The sequence below is a fragment of the Suricata suricatta genome, chromosome 5 (genome assembly GCF_006229205.1).
Source record: "Suricata suricatta isolate VVHF042 chromosome 5, meerkat_22Aug2017_6uvM2_HiC, whole genome shotgun sequence".
Taxonomy (NCBI): domain Eukaryota; kingdom Metazoa; phylum Chordata; class Mammalia; order Carnivora; family Herpestidae; genus Suricata; species Suricata suricatta.
This window is the reverse complement of record NC_043704.1, coordinates 152,957,134-152,973,266: the sequence shown is the minus strand read 5'-3', so window position 1 is coordinate 152,973,266 and position 16,133 is coordinate 152,957,134. Positions and strand designations below refer to the sequence as shown.

Sequence of the window (16,133 nt, the reverse complement as noted above, 5' to 3'; positions counted from 1 at the left end):
AAGGGTGGAGGTAGGGTCTCAGTCGTAGTGGGCCTTGCCCTCAGCCACCCCGGAGCTGGGGAGGTCTCCATTGCAGAGTGTCTGGAGTGGGGACTGAGGCCTGTCTTCCGAGTCACACGTGGACATCTTCAGCTTGTATTTTCGAAAGGCCTTTTGAATAATGGCAGCACATTTTTCCTCTTCCTTCCTCTTGGTGGTGGTGACTATGGGCTCGTATAACTTCTTGGAAGGGTTGGCCTCCATGAACTTCTCCTCCATCATCGCTTTCATGCTGTCCAGGCCACTGGAGTCGCCAAGCACCCTAGTCGTGAACGCGAAGAGAATATCCAGGCAGTGGAGGCGATCTCCACTTACCATGGGCAAGTCCATCACTAGAAACTGAAATCTATTTGGCTTCGCCACACGTAAAGGCTCAGGAAGGGCATCCGCAAAGTCAGAAAGGGCATGATATTTGATAAACTGTGTTGCTTCTGGGTCAAACTTCTCCCAGACTTCATAGAATATTTCAAAGTCATCTTCTCCCAAAGGGTCCTCGCTTTCTTCCGTGGCCGTATTGAAGTTCTCTAAGATCACAGCAATGTACATGTTGACAACAATGAGAAAGGAAATGATGATGTAGCTGACAAAGTAGGTTATGGCTATGGCAGGGAGGTGACGGCTGTCTAAGTTAGGGCTACACGAATCATTTGATTGCAGCATGGGCCTGAGGAGGGAATCCCAGCCTGCTGAGGTGGTGATCTGGAAGAGACAGAGGATGCTGCCAACAAAAGTTTTGAAGTTGAATATGTCATCAATTCCAAACCCTGCGCTCACTTTGCAGAAACAGTTCATACCAAAAATGGCATAAATAAACATAACCAGAAAAAGTAGAAGACCAATGTTGAATAGAGAGGGAAGGGACATCATCAGAGCGAAAAGGAGCGTTCTGATTCCTCGTGCTGCCCGAACGAGTCTCAGGATCCGACCAATCCGGGCCAAGCGCACAACTCGGAAGAGCGTTGGAGGGAAGGGAATGTGCTGGTGGTCCTCCAAGGCAGAAACCATCGCACCTTTAGAAGAAGGAGGCAGGTCGATTAATTTCCAGCAGGCACACTGCTTTCAGATCCAGCTTGCCTCCCTGCCTTGGAGACTTAGTGTGACCAACTTTTCTCGGTACTTTGTAATTTACACACAGCCCGTTTACCAGTATCAGGGAAATGTCTATCTGTGCCTTAACTTGGAAAACAATTTCCAAGCACCGTACAATTTTAGGATGGGACTTTAGATGGAAGAGGATGTCTAAAATATTGAAGACACCCAAGGAATGGAAAGAGAATGCAGTTTATAAAAGGCTATTTTGTGAGTTATCTCATACACTTGAAGTATATTTCTTATGTTGGGTATTGAAAGTCACTCATGGGATAATGAATATAATAGTTTTCCATACTTCTTGGAAATGGCGATGGAAAACATAAACTAAGGATGGAGTCCTTCAGAGTAGAGCGTAGGGAGAAATGTCTGCTACTGAAGGTTGGCTTGAACCTGAGCTGTCATCAGAAGCTGTGGAACCTCTAACCCAAAAACTCCTTAAAAAGGCAGGTTCCTGTTTGGGTAGGGGAATTTGAACACAGCCTGCTACAGGGGAGCACAGGGCTGGAAGGAGGCGGTGTTGGGAGGCTCAGCTCCGGGCGGAAGCTGTCATGGAGCTCTCCCATGCGTCAGCATGCTCACCCCAAGGAAGGACTCTGGGATCTGCTCAAAACCTTCAGGGACTGGAGACACTTTCCTTATTGTTGTAGACACCCCTCCCCCTCCCCGGCAAAATAGCATCTTGAGCAGAGGTTTCCGCAAACAGCGGAATGTCTGGCCTAAATGTCACCCTGTTCTCTATCGCCTGCTCTGCAAGCGAATGATACAGGACTTGAAACAACTCACATTTTGGCCTAAATATTATAGAATGGCTGGAGCATGCTTGCCTTCCGAGCTGTGGCCTCGCTCTTCCTCGGGGGTGGTCCTCTACGGTTATTAGGGGCGACGGGCAGCCAGAATCGTCTGCCTTCACCTAATGACTAAAGGGAACTAGTTGACAATATACTTCACTAACTGCCCTGTTGCCAATAACGTTGAATTCATATGTTAATTTTGCAGCCAACGATGGTGAGATGTGGAATTTATTAAGTTCCAATTTAGCAACAACCGGAGGAGGTCCACCCTTGAAGGCCACCTTCTCCATGAATATTTCTTTAACTAATTGAGCCCACAGTCATCCGTCCTTTATCTGGGCTCAATTCCTCTGTGTACCGTGAGGCTTGGTGTGCAGTTAATGTCTCTGTTTCTGACTCTGTAAGGTGAGTAAGGCTCAATACGTCAACCGCCTTGTTAACTCCTAGAGAGATTCACTTTGACTCACACTTGTTTTGTATTTATCCAAAAGCTTGGGCAAGAGCTTGGGAAAGTGTACAGGCTTAGTGCTGGGTGGCAGATCTACTGGCAAAGGCGTATAAAACGCTGCCCACGTTGGTGAGTGGGAATTGGCTCAGAGTGCAGATTTTCTTATCCACTGGAGCAAAATGCTATCCAGTGTTCTGCTGTGTAACTGCAATTGCCTAGCAGCTAGCTGTTAAGCGGAGAAAAGGAAGCGGTATTTCCACAAACACAAGGGCTAGCGCCCCCTGGAAGGAGGTCAGGAGGCAGTGGAATGAATGAGCTGCTCTCTGCCATCAGAGGCAGCGCCCTCCAAGGTCTCCGGGGGCTGCCCCGGACCCACTCTACCACCATTTTCTAGCTTCACTACTGCTGTCAGTTTCACCAGGACTTGGGATTGGAATCGATTGATAAAGATAAACGATCCTTTTCACTGTAAGCGTGTGGAAGGATCTGTTGCTAAACTTCATCTACATAAGTTTCATGGCTTAGAAGCCAGAACAGAAGCTCATCTGTACCATTTTCTCGTTCTTGGGAACACCTGCATGCTGCTGTCGTGATAGGAACCAAAATGTTTTGATCTCGCATATCTGTTCAATGCATCCTTTCTGAAAAGCACAAAAGCTTCCACTCGTGAAATCGGTTTTCATTATCTTCACTGCTTTTTGAACTATGAGAATGGCCTCTGGGTGGTTCCACACAATTATAAAAAGTCAAATTATCCGTTTGGTTAAAAGCAAACTGCAAAGACCCAGAGGGCTAACGCTTACGGTTCAGCCGTGAAGAGTTTGAGTTCAGAGTTGATGTGTGTATGTGCGTTATAAAATGTATATGGAAACAACTCTTTTTTCCTCTATTCTTCTTCCACAAATCTGAGAGGAGATACTGCTTATAGTAAGAAAATATATACTGGTTATAGAGTAAGACTGGTTGGTGAATGGGGTCCAAGCAGAGGGACTAGCATAGTTCACACTGTGGTTTAGGTTAACTTGGGATATGGAATCAAGAGAAAGCACCGTTTGTCTTCTGACACACTCCTGGAAGCCCAGACTTGGAAGCCACGGACGCCCTGTATAGGAGGTGCGGGAGGGCCACGGACGCCCCGTACGGGAGGTGCGGGAGGGCCACGGACGCCCCGTACGGGAGGTGCGGGAGGGCCACGGACGCCCCGTACGGGAGGTGCGGGAGGGCCACGGACGCCCCGTACGGGAGGTGCGGGAGGGTCACGGATGCCCTGTACGGGAGGTGCGGGAGGGTCATGGATGCCCTGTATAGGAGGTGCGGGAGGGCCACGGATGCCCCATACGGGAGGTGCGGGAGGGTCATGGATGCCCTGTACGGGAGGTGCGGGAGGGCTTAGGAATGCCTCAGGGCCACAGTGGTTGTGATCTCACGTCCACATGGATTTTGAACTAACGAAAACCATGGGAACTGAGTGCCAAATCCTTAAAACTGAAAGATGCTCCTGACAGCTTATGACTGCACCGGAGAGGCAGAACTTGGACTCAGTGATGTGCATATACCAGGTACCCCCACAAACACTTTAAGGTCATCTTAATTTTGTCTATCTCCGTTGAGTAAATGGACCTGAATGTTTATTTAATTCTCCATTCCAATCATGTAAACCGTCAAGGGAATGAAAATTGCTCTGTATCTCCTAGCAACTTCCCAGTCAAGAATCACATCAGCACACCTGTCCATTTTTTCAGAAACCACATTAAGCCTAATTTGTTGCCTTGTGGATAGTTGGACATACTACCAAATGGTAAGATTTGCTTCTAGCGCTCAGACTCAAGCCCCTCTAGCTTCTGACTGTACTTACTAACAATAGAGAGAAGCACAATCACACAATCAAATAAGTTCCAGCCGTTGGTGAAGTAGTACTGCCTCAAAGCGAAGATTTTGATGAGACACTCGGTTGTGAAGATGACCACGAAGGCCAGGTTGAGACGCTCAAGGAAGACTTCGGTGTCGTGAGAGTGGTCGTCCGATTCAGCCATCATGCAGACCATGTTGAGGAAGATGAGGATGATGATGATGATGTCAAAGGCCTGGCTTGTGACTAGGTCAAACGCGAGGCCCTGGCATTTATTCTGAGAGGGGGAGACAAAGGAATCTCAGATCAGTTTGCATCATAAGAATGAAATCATCATGAGAGACTACTGAATAACGAAAACAAACCGAGGGCTAAAGGGGGAGGGGGAGGGGGGAAAGAAGGGGGAGGGGGAAGGGAGGTGGTGATGGTGGGGGGCACCTGTGGGGAGAAGCACAGGGTGTTATATGGAAACCAATTTGACAATAAACTATTATTTTAAAAAAGAATGAAATCATATACATAAAAAAGACACACACCGCAGAATCTGACCTCCCTTACAATCAAAGCAGTTTCTTAAAACATGAATGCCCTTTCTGAACACCAAGGAATTCTTGCATATACATTTTCATTTAAATGTAATTACATGCTGCTTCTAAACTGTAGGCTTATAGCTCTCATTCCATTTTAAAACAAAAAAAAAATTAAAAAATTTTAGTAACAACATAACTTTGATGTGATGGGTGATGTTTTGCTGAAATAAAACAGCTCATGCTGGATTTAATAATAAAATGATGAACTTTGGTCTCTATACTTCATCTGTTTCTTTACTTTGGCTTCAATAACATTAACACAGAAAATACCTGCTCACATAAGTGCGTTAGACAAAACGGATTTAACATCCCCAAGGCTCCATTCATTCATTCAGAATAATCAGACCTTATACTTAACCCAAACTCTGTATTCAAGCAGTTCTTAAATGACCAATTTTCCACATTTGGTTCACTTGAAAATAAGGCTAGATAAATGGGATTATGAGGTAATGATTACTTTTTAAAGCTTTTTTTTTCTTAACGTTTTTATTTATTTTAGAGAGAGAGAGAGACAGTGTCAGCAGGGGAGGGTCAGAGAGAGAGGGAGACACAGAATCTGAAGCAGGCTCCAGGCTCTGAGCTGTTAGCACAGAGCCTGACGCGGGGCTCAAACTCACGAAAAGTGAGATCATGACCTGAGCCGAAGCCGGACGCTCAACTGACTGAGCCACCCAGGTGCCCGAGGTAATGATTATTAAAAACAGAAATAGAAAAGTTATTCCATTTCATTATTGATGGTGAACTTGCACGTTGGCTGGTACACAGGTGGCCACACTGCTCACAGGTCAGAACGTGCCGGCTCTGGTTCAGCTTCTGGCCCGAGCTGCACACCTAATCCAGCACATGCAGTGAAGTGACCCAGTCATTCCGCCGTGTTTTCGGGACTCTACCTGCCATGAAGCACCACTTGTCCCTTCCTAAGTGGAGAGCCATTCCTAAACAGAAACTCAGATACTACTATTGCGTGGCATTCTTGACTATAAACTGATTGTTTTACAATATATGTCTATAGCAAGGTATGTTATGTTATATTATCATCTAATCAAAATACACATACACTAATCTATTTAGAAAACTCCTAAACTCCTGAGAATCATTGTTAGAACCCTAGGCATCTGTTACAGTCATCGGGCAAAAGATGATGTTGGCTGTGGTGGTCATAGTGGAGAGAGAGCTAAGCATTTGGGTTTCAGAGCGAAGAGGGAGGTAAGTGCAGAAGGAGTCGGAGAGGGTTGAATGGAGGTGGCTGTGGGGAAACGATGAGCTGACCGGTGGAAGGCAGCCGGACAACAGAGGACGAGGAATTTTGGAGGGGGGATGCTAAGACCGGCCTTGGGCCGGTGAAGGGGGGGTATGGAGGTCAGATACGGAGCTGGGGTGCAGACGTGGGTTCAATGGCTCCAGGACTGATGTGAATGAAAACCACGAGAGTGAAAGTATCGGTCAGGAAGAGCCGGGACCATGAGAAGAGCGGTCAGGGACAGTCCTGGAGGACACCACAGGGAAGTTGGTGTCTTCCCAATTTCACCAGATTCCCAGAATCATTACAGCTTTTATCAAGGAGTCTGGAGAAGAAACTTGGAAGTCAATTGCATTTGCTATGTGTGAATGCATCTGGGAAGTCAGAAAGGAACTGGAGAAAAGGGTGCTCTCCACGAAAGCCCAGTGAGTGGCAAGAATTAAAAGTAAGGGAGAGTTCAACTCTGACCTTTAGACAGAGGAGAGCAAGAATACAAATGACCTAAATTGGTAGATATCAAAAAGCACTTGCTATCACTTTAGAATGGGCAGGGAATCCCACACCTCAGTATCATTTTTAAACCAGTAACAAAGCCCCACTGTGTGGACGGTTCCGGAAGAATCATAAATGACCCCAGGCCCCTTCCTCTACTGTTAAAAAGAAAATGCCTCACTGCTCAGGCTAAAACAGCTAACGTTTCTCCTCCTGCAATTGCTGTTCATCTGTTCCAAAGGCCAAAAGATAACATTTTAGATTTTCGAGATTAAAAAAAGTCAGCAGGGAGGGGGCGCCTGGGTGGCTCAGTCAGTTGAGCAGCCGGACTTCAGCTCAGGTGACGACTTCACAGTTTGTGGGTTCGAGCCCCACGTCGGGCTCTGCGCTGACAGCTCAGAGCCTGGAGCCTGCTTCACATTCCGTGTCTCCCTCTCTCTCTGCCCCTCCCCGGCTCATGCTTGCTTGTCCTCTCTCTCTCTCTCTCAAAAATAAATAAACATTAAAAAAATTTTTAGAACGTCAGTAGGGAGATAAAGTTGCAGGTTAAGTGCTAACAGCTGACGTGAAGTCTTCACTCAAACTCAGGGGCACGGGGAATATGTATTCATCTCCTGCAACACTGCGCTCTGGAACACAGAAGTTAGATACACGTGATGCGTTAACTGGGGACATTGAGAAGCTCCGACTGGTGAGCTGCAGCGACGCGGGGAGGAGGGCACGACACCGAACCGCAGGCGACCCGTGTGACAAACACGCCATCAGACGCAGATCGAGCACAGAGCTGGCGGCGGCCCAAGCTCACGGGAAGCTCGACCCTCGCCGCGTGCCCAGTGCGGCGGAAAGGCCTAGAAGCTGCATCTGCGTCCTTGCAACATCTGTCTGGCCATGCGCTGCCTTGCTTGCCTCACATCCTTTATGAGATAAAAAGGCAAATACGTGGGGCACATTGTGTCTGGTGAGTCTTTCAGTTAATTTCAAACGTAGGACCAACGAGTGCTGACTCAGTGGACGCTCGGCGTGCGCATGTGAATAAAAATTCTTTGTCTTTTTTGTTGGCTCAGGTTCAAATAAGAACCTCCCCAAATACAATTGCATCATTAACCTCTCGGTAAAAAATGCTTCCTTGTATGACTTCTAAACACTTTGCCCAACATTCGCAGATGCTTTGAGTGCAATGGAAATATTTAATCCCAGCGGGATGGACTCTGTGTGGACCCTAAAACATAAACTTTCATTCAACGAATAATTATTGACAATGCACGTTACGCCAGGCTCGATTCTGCGTCATGGAAATAGCAGTAAATGAAACATACCTTTGATCATTTGGGGTCTCGGGTTCAAATGAACCCTCCCCACGCTTCAGAGAGCAAGCCCCTCTTCCCTGAACTTTCCAGCCCCCACTGACCCTGCCTGTCTCGAGCACCTTCAGACTCACTTGTCAGCGCTACCAACTCTGATAGTGCGTTTCTTTATAACCTGGTGTGCCCACGCCCCAGGTCCTCAGTTAAGCTGCAAACCTAAGACAGCCCTGGAGTCCCTGATAAAGCAAGATTCACAGAGAGCAGGGGTCAGATCTGGCCCACAATTGGTTTTTGTGTAGCCCGTGAGCTCAGAATGGGCTTTACATTTTTTAATGTTTGGGGGAAAACTCAGAGAAAAATAAAATTTCAACGTGTGAAAATTAAGGAAATCCAAGATTCAGTGTCTATACAGCAAGTTGTCCTAGAAGATGATCCTGTATCATGAACATTAGTTCTATGGAATCCACGGCTGCTGTTGTCCTACATGGCAGAGCTGAGTAGGGTGGCGGAGACCGTGTGGCCTGCAAAGCCTGAAATGTTACTCTCTGGCCCTTTACAGAAAAAGTCAGTCAACTCTCAATATAGAAATGTCATCAAAAATACTGGTGAGGGGGAAGCCAGGATGCTGAGCTAGACCTCACCCCAGAAAAGGCTGGTAAAAGATATTATAAATACAGTTTGTGCTGGTCAAGATTCAGTCGAAACTACAGTGAGCGATCTCCTCACACCTGTTATAATGGCTAAAATAAGCAACATAAGAAACAGCCGGAGCCGGTGAGGGTGTGGCGGAAAGGGAGCCCCCTGCACCCCGGTGCCAATGCGAACCCGGGCAGCCACCGCGGAAAACAGCACGGAGTTTCCGCAAACACTTAAAAACAGAACTTCCTTAAGATCTAACAGTCACACTACTAGATGTTTATCCAAAGAATACAAAAATACTAATTTAGAGGGGCACCTTCTCCCTGATATTTCTAACAGCATTATCTACGATAGCCAGATTAAGGGAGCAGCCACAAGTGTCCATCAACTAATGAACGGATAAAGATGGATATACACAATAGATATATACAGTGGAATATTACTCAGCCATAAAAAACAATGAAATCTTGCTGTGTGTAACAACATGGATGGAGCTAGAGCTAGGTGAGATCAGTCAGTCCCAGAAAGACAAATGCCATATGGTAACACTTGTATGTGGAATTTATGAAACAAAACCAATGAGCAAAGAGGAAGTGAGAGAGACAAGCCAAGAAAGAGACTCTTAACTACAGAGAAACACTGAGGATTACCAGGGGGAGGTGGGTAGGGGGTGGGTGAGATAAGTGACGAGAATTAAGGAGTGCACTTGTCCTGGGGCGTCCGGGGGGCTCAGCCAGTTAAGTGTCCACCTCTTGATATCGGCTCAGGTCATGATCTCATGGTTTGTAAGTTTGAGCCCCGCATTGGGCTCTGCACTGATACTGTGGAGCCTGCTCGGGATTCTCTCTCTCTCTGTCTCTCTCTCTCTCCCTCACTCTCTGCCCCACCCCCACTTGTGTTTTCTCTGTCTCTTTCAAGAGAAAAAAACTTACAAACAAAAAAGGGGGGGTGCCCTCGTCGTGATGAGCACCAGGGAACGTATGTAGGTGTTGAATCACTATACTATACACGCGGAACTAATGTAACACTGTGTGTTAACGACAGTGGAATTTAAAATTTAAAAAAGAGAAAGATTTAGTTAAAACAAACTGTTAAGCTCACATCATTGCAAGGAGTATATGCTGAACACCTACTGTGCGCTTACTAAAAAGCATGTGAAAGTTTTTGCCCAAGTTCTTATTACTGAATTGAATGTCTAATTTCTCTAAAGACTTGAGCTGGACACTAGTGCATCTGGATTGTTGTTGAGTTCTTAGACAATGTGTGAAACTTAAAAAAATAAAGGAGGATGGCACTGTAGACATCTGAGCTCAAGACCACGTAATAGATCTATGTATTTAGAACAAATCAATTGCTCTCACCAGAGGCCTTGGAATGGGTCTTTGAGGTTTTTTGGATCCTAATTTTTTCATTGCATTATAGTATTTCTTCTGTTCTTCTGTCATAAAAATATCTTCACCACCTAAGTATATGGAGAAGATGAGAGCTAATTATCATTAACAGTTTTTGACGGGGAAGCGGGGGGAACAAGTTCTAAATTTTCAGAAACAGTTTCAAAGTTATGTTACATTCTATCCTAAAATTCCACCCGGAAACCAAAGAGGCAGGGCTCTAAGGGAGGCTGAAAGGTAACAGGGTTTAAAGTAAGGAATAAGAAAATAATGTAACTTTTTATCAGCTCTGTTTTACTTTTTAGAATATGAACAAAGATTACATACCCTTTGCAAACAGAACTGACTATAGTTCAGGTTTCATAAATCAAACCACAATACAATGAAAAGTTAGTATCAAAAATTTAAACAAAAACTCTCACAGAGTGGCAATTAAAATTCTCTCAAATAAATAAATGCACATACCACTATTAACAGGGTTTCATAAGATTTGTTCAGACCAATTCTCAGAAAACAACAACCACTAGAGACCTTTAAATGTTCTCACTATTGAGCAAGAAAGAATAGAACATGAATAAGAATTTCCATTTCTGGGAAATTTGAGAGTCAAGTATCTAGAAATGATGGATAAATTAGAACAGAATTCTTTTAAAATGTACAGCTAAACTTGCACAAAAGACAGGAAAATAAATCTCCAGGGTCTGAAAAATCAATAGTGATAAAAAAAAGAGTACTAAATTAGCCTGAAGCCATTGTTTGCCAAGAGCATTTGTCAGTCTCTAAAACTAGAATCTTGGTGGGGCCTCTGGGTGGCTCAGTCAGTTGAGCATCCAGCTTTGGCCCAGGTCATGATCTCACAGTTCGTGGGTTCAAGCCCCTCATTGGGCTCTGTGCTGACAGCTCAGAGCCTGGAGCCTGTCTTCAGATTCTGTGTCTCCCTCTCTCTCTCTGACCTTTCCCTGCTCGTGCTGTCTCTGTCTCTCAAAAATAAATAAACTTAAAAAAAACTAGAATCTTGGGCCTTAATAAGTATAAGGGGGTCATGGGGAGAAAGGCAGTGGGCTTATGTCAAGGCACCTGCATGAATCTGGGACTCCCCCCGTGCTACCAATGAGAGGGTGAAGAAGAAAACAGAATCTGACTGTTAGTGGAAGATAGTAGGAAACTTAGTTCGGACTCTGGGTAAAAATCCAGTCTTCCCTGATAATTTGCAAATCCGGGCCTGCCTTGAGGACAGTGCAGGATTTGAACTTTCACCGTTACCAGAATGGACCAAAAATATGCAGCCTTACAGCAGCCTTCTCAACAATGGGCTTGGAGAAACTGGATACCCCGATTTTCCCAGCACGAAGTATAAAGGTAAATCCTTACTAAATACTATACACAAAAAATACCTCAAAAAAGATCAAAAACATAAATGCAAGGAAGGGAAACCTGGGTGGCTCAGTCAGTTAAGCATGTGACTTAGGCTCAAGTCATGATGTCAGGGTTCATGAATTTGAGCCGCACATCAGGCTCTCTGCCCTTAGCGCAGACCCCGCTTGGGATCCTCCGCCTCCCTCTCTCTCTGCTCCTCCTCGGAGCGCTCTCCCTTTCTCTCTCAAAAATAAATAAACACCAAACAGAAGGGACGTGTGGTGTGCCACATGTGTGCAATATTATGTAACCATAAAGATGAGTTTGTGCCATTTATGACAAAATGGATGGGTCTAGAGGGTATTATGCTAAGTAAAATAAGTCAAACTGAGAAAGACAAATACCATATGATTTCGCTCCTATGCAGAATCTAAGAAACAAATGGACAAACAAACAAAAAGAGAATCAGACCCACAATACAGAGAACAAAGTGATGGCTGCCAGGGGGAGGAGAGGGTGGGGGTGGGCAAAATGGGTGAGGGGGAGAGGGAGATACAGGCCCCCAGTCACAGAATGAACAAGTCACGGGAGTAAGAGGCACACCGTAAGGAATACAGTCAGCGCTGCTGTCGTGGTGTTGGAGAGGGACGGACGGGAGCCGCAGTCGGAGCACACCGCAACGTGTAACCCTGTCAAGTCATTACGTGATAGCCTGAAAGTAACGTCATAGCCCGTGTCAACTATACCCTAAATAAATAAACAAGCGAAACAACCCTCAAAAACTGGCAACGTTCTTGAACAGACATTTCTCTAAAGAAGATATATAAACAGACAATAAGCATATGAAAAAAAAAACGCTCACCATCACTACCCATTAGGAAAATGCAAAGGAAAACCAGAATGAGATACCCCCTCACACTCATTGGGATGGCTACAGCAAAAAATAAAGAGAAAGAGAAAACAAGCATTGGGGAGCGTGAAGGGAAATTGGAACCTTTTTACACTGTAGGTGGGAATGTAAAACGGTACAGCTTCTGTGGAAAACAGTATGGTGGTTCATCAAAAAATTAAAAAATCATCAGGCAGAGAAGGACAGATACCCTATGTTTGCACTCACAGGTCTAACAGGGGAACAGGAGAACCTAATGGAGGACCAGGGGGAGGGGAAGAGGGAGAGAGAGTTGGGGAGAGAGAGGGTCGCAAAACCTGAGAGACTATTGAATACGGAAAACGAACTGAGGGTTGAGGGGGGAAAGAGGTGGTGGTGATGGAGGAGGGCACTTGTGGGGAAGAGCACTGGGTGTTGTATGGAAACCAATTTGACAATAAACTATTAAAAAAAAAGGAATGCAAAAAAATTTAAAAATAGTATTACATATGATCCAACAATCCCACTTCTGGACGTATACCCAAGAGAATTGAAAGCAGGGTCCGAAGAGGTATTTGCATACCCACGTTCACAGCGCCTCTATTCACAACAGCTAAAATGTGGAAGCCAAGTTGCCTCACTGTCCATCAGCAGATGAACGGATGAGCAAAACATGGCATAAATACGCGATGGAATATTACTCAGTCTTAAAAAGGAGATTCTGAAATAGGCTATAACGTAGATGAACCTTGAAGACATGATGCTAAGTGAAATAAACCAATCACAAACTGACAAATACTGTACACTTCCACCTTTATGAGGTCCTTAGTGCAGTCAAATTCATAGCAAAAGAAAGCGGGATGGTGGCTGCCAGGGGCTGGGGGAGGGGAAGGAAAAGGGGAATCAGTGTTGGATTGGGATAGAGTTTTGGTTTTACAAGATGAAAAGAGTTGTGGGGATGGATAGTGGGGATGGCTGCATGACGTCAGGAATGCACTTAATGCCCCTGAACTGCACAAGAAGAACGGTTAAGGTGGCGAATGTTACGTATATTGTACCGCAGTAAAACAATTTTTGTGAAAAAAAATGCAGCCCTAGAAGTTAACCGAATTGTTTCTGGCTGGCTGGCAGATTTAAGGGTCTTCAGCAACCGTACGCATCATGACCGTGTGGGCCAACACTGTTATTCTGAGACTGCCCTGTGTGTGCTGGGGCACAGAACAGAAGTGAGTATGGACAGTTTTAATTCTATCATTTCCTGTGCCCACGAGAATCGGTTTTCTCGGCGTGGAAGAGAAGAGACCCACGTTATTATTAGAGAAGAGATTAAGTGAAAACCTTACAGTTCTCAACTTGAATGACCAGTATTCTTCTCGAGGGTTTTGATGGTTTCCTATCTCACATTCAGGTCCTTCATCCATTTCGAGTTTGTAGGAAAGTGGATGGACCTCGAGGGTGTCGTGCTAAGCGAAATAAGTCAGGAGGAGAAGGACAGATACCATATGTTTGCACTCATAGGTCTAACAGGAGAACAGGAGAACCTAATGGAGGACCAGGGGGAGGTGAAGAGGGAAAGAGAGTTGGGGAGAGAGAGGGACGCAAAACCTGAGAGACTATTGAATAATATAAACGAACGAAGGGTTGAAGGGAAAGGCGGAGGGGGGAAAAGAGGTGGAGGTGATGGAGGAGGGCACTTGTGGGGAAGAGCACTGGGTGTTGTATGGAAACCAATTTGACAATAAACTATTTTTTTAAAAATCCACTAAGGCAAAAAAGACAAAAAAAAAAAAAAACATGACCAGTATTCACATTCCCATCTACATTTCCTCCAAGTCCTAAATCTGAATGGCTCTGTCCGTGGAAAGAGCCTCGGAGCAACAACAGTGAGCATTCCAGGTTGTGATCTTGGGGTACCACCTCCCCCTCAAAGCGCAGAACTCCTCGGAGAAATGGCTGATTCTTGGAGTGGCCTGACTTCGCCCAGGACACCTTGTCATTCCAGGGGGCAAGGACGCTGAGCGGGAGGACCTGCTTTTAATCCTGATTTGAAAAGAGACAAGCTGTAATATCAATTGAGAATGGAAAAATAAATATTTTAAGAAAAGGAAAGACTCAAAGAAATTTGAATATTGACTGGGTATTTGACAAGTTTACAGATTTCATGTTAAACTTTTTAGGTGTGATGATGGAATTGTGGTTATGTTTCAAAAGAGACATGTCTTGAAATATCTGTGGGTGAAATGATGTGCTGTCATATGACGTGCTGTCATTTGCTCTATTGAAAACTCTGGTGGCGGATTGGATGACAGCAGAGATGCCATGAAGATGTTCTTTTTTTTTTTAATTTTTTAAATGCTTTATTCACTTTTGAGTGACACAGAGAGAGAGAGAGAGAGAGAGAGAGAGAGAGAGAGAGACAGAGCATGAGCATGAGCATGAGCATGAGCGGGGGAGGGGCAGAGAGAGGGAGACACAGAATCTGAAGCAGGCTCCAGGTTCCGAGCTGTCAGCACAGAGCCCAATGTGGGGCTCGAACCCACGAACACTAAGATCATGACCTGAGCTGAAGTCGAATGCCTAACCGAATGAGCTACCCAGATGTCCCTATAAAAATGTTCTTACGTCAGCAAACATATTAGGTGATGCGCCTTTTAGGTTCATTGTAGTATACCCTTGTGCATGTTGGACATTTTCTATAATAAAAAGTAAAACAAAACAAGACAAAAGGCCATGGCCTGATCAAAACAGTGATCTCAAATGTAAGTTAAATCTAAAATCACAAGGCCTGACACCCAAATCGTAGGGACTGATTGCAATCAAGCTGCATATCACGGAGGGGACGCTTTACACCACACCGTTCTGGGTAATCACAGCGATTTGGTTACAGAAGGACGCGTGAGCCCCTCCCAGCAGACATGAGAAGGCTGATCACGGGCGCCTGGGGCCCCAACAGTTAAGCAGCTGACTTCGCTCAGGTCATGCCCTCACGGTTCATGGGTTCAAGCCCCTTGTCAGGCTCTGTGCAGACAGCTCAGAGCCGGAGCCTGCCTTCGGATTCTGTGTCTCCCTCTCTCTCTGCCCCTCCCCTGCTCATGCTCTGTCTCTCTTTCTCAAAAACAAATAAACATTAAAAATGTTTTTAATAAATAAAAAGGCTAATCAGTGTCAGTATACATTTTGGGTAGATTATAAGAATTCAAGAAAAATTTAAAAGTGCCATGAAAACAATTAGGAAACCAAAGGTGAATACTTAGTTACCTGATTACAGGATGGGGGGATTCAGTCCCTATATGCAAGGAAAGAAGCCAAAAAGGACAAGCCTGGGAGTTTGACCCTCACACAAATACTAAATGCCTGTAAATAAAAAATGTCATTATAGAAACGTAAGAAGCAGTCACAAACTGGTCTTAATATATAAAAACATTAAGAAAAGGCAATTTCCATTTTGAAAAGAGGCAAAGGGAGAAACAGCCATCAATCTGAAAAAGTGTATAAGCTCACAAATGATTAAATACATGGATATAAAACAATAAGGAAACCCCTTTACCACGAAGCTGGAAAAGTACAAAAAGAAGAAAGATGAGAACAGAGCAAACAGGCATTTTTATATCTTGCGATGCTTTCGCACGGAGTCCGTAGCACAGATTTCTAAAAGGTTATTTGACAATATATGTTTAATGCCTTAAATTCTCGAAACTTATCCTGAGAAAATAATCAGACACAGAGAATTTCAAGAACGGTCATGATTGTTTTAGAAGGGCAAGAAATTTAGAAAGGACCTAAATGGACAAAAAAGAAAGGAAGGATTAAGATAAATTACTATCTATAATATGAGATGCAATTTAGCTGTGAAAATTCTTACGATCACGATGACTTCATCACATGGGCTTATTACCAATGGGGCGGAGGGCGCTACAAAATGAAAAACACTGTGTCATCTCAGGCATGTACAAAAACCACATATTTAGTGAGCAAGTAGCTGGAAGGGACTGTGTCTAAGACTGTTACCATCTAGTGACCACCTTAGTGGCGAT

At 44.8% G+C, this 16,133-nt stretch overlaps 1 protein-coding gene across 1 annotated transcript in view; it reads right to left on the bottom strand.

Moving 5' to 3' along the window:
- Positions 1-14: 14 nt before the first annotated feature.
- SCN11A (sodium voltage-gated channel alpha subunit 11) overlaps positions 15-16,133 on the bottom strand; it is an 88,481-nt gene continuing 72,362 nt past the window's right edge. The window contains exons 24-26 of the mRNA XM_029938789.1: positions 9,846-9,946; positions 4,226-4,496; positions 15-1,049 (exon numbers count right to left, since the gene is read on the bottom strand). Coding sequence (XP_029794649.1) covers positions 19-1,049; positions 4,226-4,496; positions 9,846-9,946 — 1,403 coding nt within the window. The 3' untranslated portion in view covers positions 15-18. The remainder of the gene's footprint in view (positions 1,050-4,225; positions 4,497-9,845; positions 9,947-16,133) is intronic.